General features: G+C 34.2%; 1 protein-coding gene across 1 annotated transcript in view; it reads right to left on the bottom strand.

Annotated features, from left to right (window-relative positions):
- LOC106876526 (SKI2 subunit of superkiller complex protein) overlaps positions 1–2,097 on the bottom strand; it is a 38,566-nt gene that overhangs the window by 16,892 nt on the left and 19,577 nt on the right. Inside the window, exon 15 of the mRNA XM_014925109.2 lies at positions 477–558. Within this exon, the coding sequence (XP_014780595.1) occupies positions 477–558 (82 nt within the window). The remainder of the gene's footprint in view (positions 1–476; positions 559–2,097) is intronic.

Genomic DNA, 2,097 nt, shown 5'->3' with positions numbered 1-2,097 from the left:
ATTAAATCCAGGCAAAAACATTAAACTAGTGTTGGGAACATAAATTGTGACTAAGGTTTGGTGGAAGATTTAATTTAAAACTTATGAAAACAAGGCATTTGTACTAGAGCCAGAGGTGGTTTCAGCAGGTTGGTATCAAAAGGGTTAAGAATTGTTTCTCTATTATATATTTTAACCCTTTTGTTACCATATTTCTGTTGAGATACTTTGTGTTTCTTTTAATTAATTTTAAATATAACAAAGAATTTAGCAAAATAACTTAGTTATCATTAAGCTAGTGTTAGGAACATAAATTGTGACTAAGGTTTGGTGGAAGATTTTAATTCAGAACTTATGAAAACAAGACATTTATACTACAGAGCCAGAGGTGGTTTCAGTCAGGTTGGTATTGAAAGGGTTAAAATTGCTAGCCTTGTCAACTATTTCAACTAAGGGCATAGTTTCTAGAATGGGTCTAACCTTTCCTGCTAACTTACTTGTTTTGCTGTGACATTAGCATTTGGTCTTTTTGCTTCTGTACTTGGTTGCTTTTTCTTTGCAGCAATGGCTTGGGTTACTCTGAAAGTTCATGGATATTTACATAAAAAATTACATTAATGGAATTAAGAAACATGTAATATTGTTCATGATAAAATCCATTGTTCTTCATATGTATTCTTTTATTCTTTGACTGTGGCTGTGCTGGAGCAAACTGATCCCAAGACTTATTCTTTGTAAGCCTAGTACATATTCTATTGGTCTTTTTTGCCGAACCGCTAAGTTACGGGGATGTAAACACACCAGCATCAGTTGTCAAGCGATGTTGGGGAGACAAACACAGATACACAAACATATACATACACACACACACATATATATATATATATGCACATATATACGATGGGCTTCTTTTAGTTTCCACCTACCAAATCCACTCACAAAGCTTTGGTTGGCCCAAGGCTATAGTAGAAGACATTTGCCCAAGGTTCCATGTAGTGGAACTAGGTGGACATCCAATATGCTAGAAAGAGGTTCTGCAAATTACATTGATTCTAGAGCATCTATGCTGATGAGAACACGGATGTTATTACATAAGTATAACGTTAAAGTTCGAAACTGCAGTCCATAGATAACTCTTTATTCTGTATATTTCTCATTTTGTCCTGTTCTGGCATTTTGCAAAATTTTTCTGGAGAACATTATTTTTCTTTGTGGTTGGGTCATTGATGACCTCTTTCTAGCATATTGGATGTCCACCTAGTGGTCATCCTTTATACACGTATAATACAATTTTTTCTGAATTTTCAGATTTTTTTATATGCTAGGCCACTTGGTTTTAAATTGAATTAATATTCAATTTATCACCCTATCTATCTATATATATAGAGAGAGAGACACACACATTTGTGTATAATTATGATTAACTCATTCACATACACTTGGATGTGGGAAGATCTTTCGCAGCAGAAATAGCCTCAGGAGCAAATACTCTCAAAAAAAGTATATTTAACACATTTGGTTGGAGTTACATGTATCTAATAATAGCCTGATTCAGTTATATATTTCTTAAAATTTCATGGGCATGGGTGACACGTCCACCTTGACAGATGCTCAGAGGAAGAGTAGTAAGTTTAAAAACAAACTCAAAACAGCTTCTAGATATTTAGGCTTCCGTTGGTCAATTCAGGTTATGTGGTTGTAAGTATTTTCTTTATTTTTAGGTTCATGTAGACAGGGTGTTGAAAGGATGTTGGTGCTACTTTGACAGCAGGCTGTAGTGTGGTACATTCAGTAACATTTGTTCCTAGTACTGAGTACTACCTATGGTGAGGAGGGCAGTATATTGGTGTCAGCTAGTCAGTCAGTCAGTCATCATTCTGTGAATGATGACTGATTCATATGTGATACTGTCTTCTTTCCTCTATATGCACACACAGACACATACACACTCACATATTGCAAGAAGTTGGATTGCAGAACAGTAACACTTGAAACACACACACACACATATACATATATATGTATGTATATATATAGTTGAAAAGGGTTTAAGAGTCCATACAAATCAAAAATTATAGTTAAAAGATAAAGGTGGACACTATATATATATATATATAT

Source organism: Octopus bimaculoides, chromosome 3 (assembly GCF_001194135.2).
Source record: "Octopus bimaculoides isolate UCB-OBI-ISO-001 chromosome 3, ASM119413v2, whole genome shotgun sequence".
Lineage (NCBI taxonomy): Eukaryota > Metazoa > Mollusca > Cephalopoda > Octopoda > Octopodidae > Octopus > Octopus bimaculoides.
The sequence above is the reverse complement of the archived record's forward strand: the minus strand, read 5'-3'. Positions and strand labels throughout refer to the sequence as shown.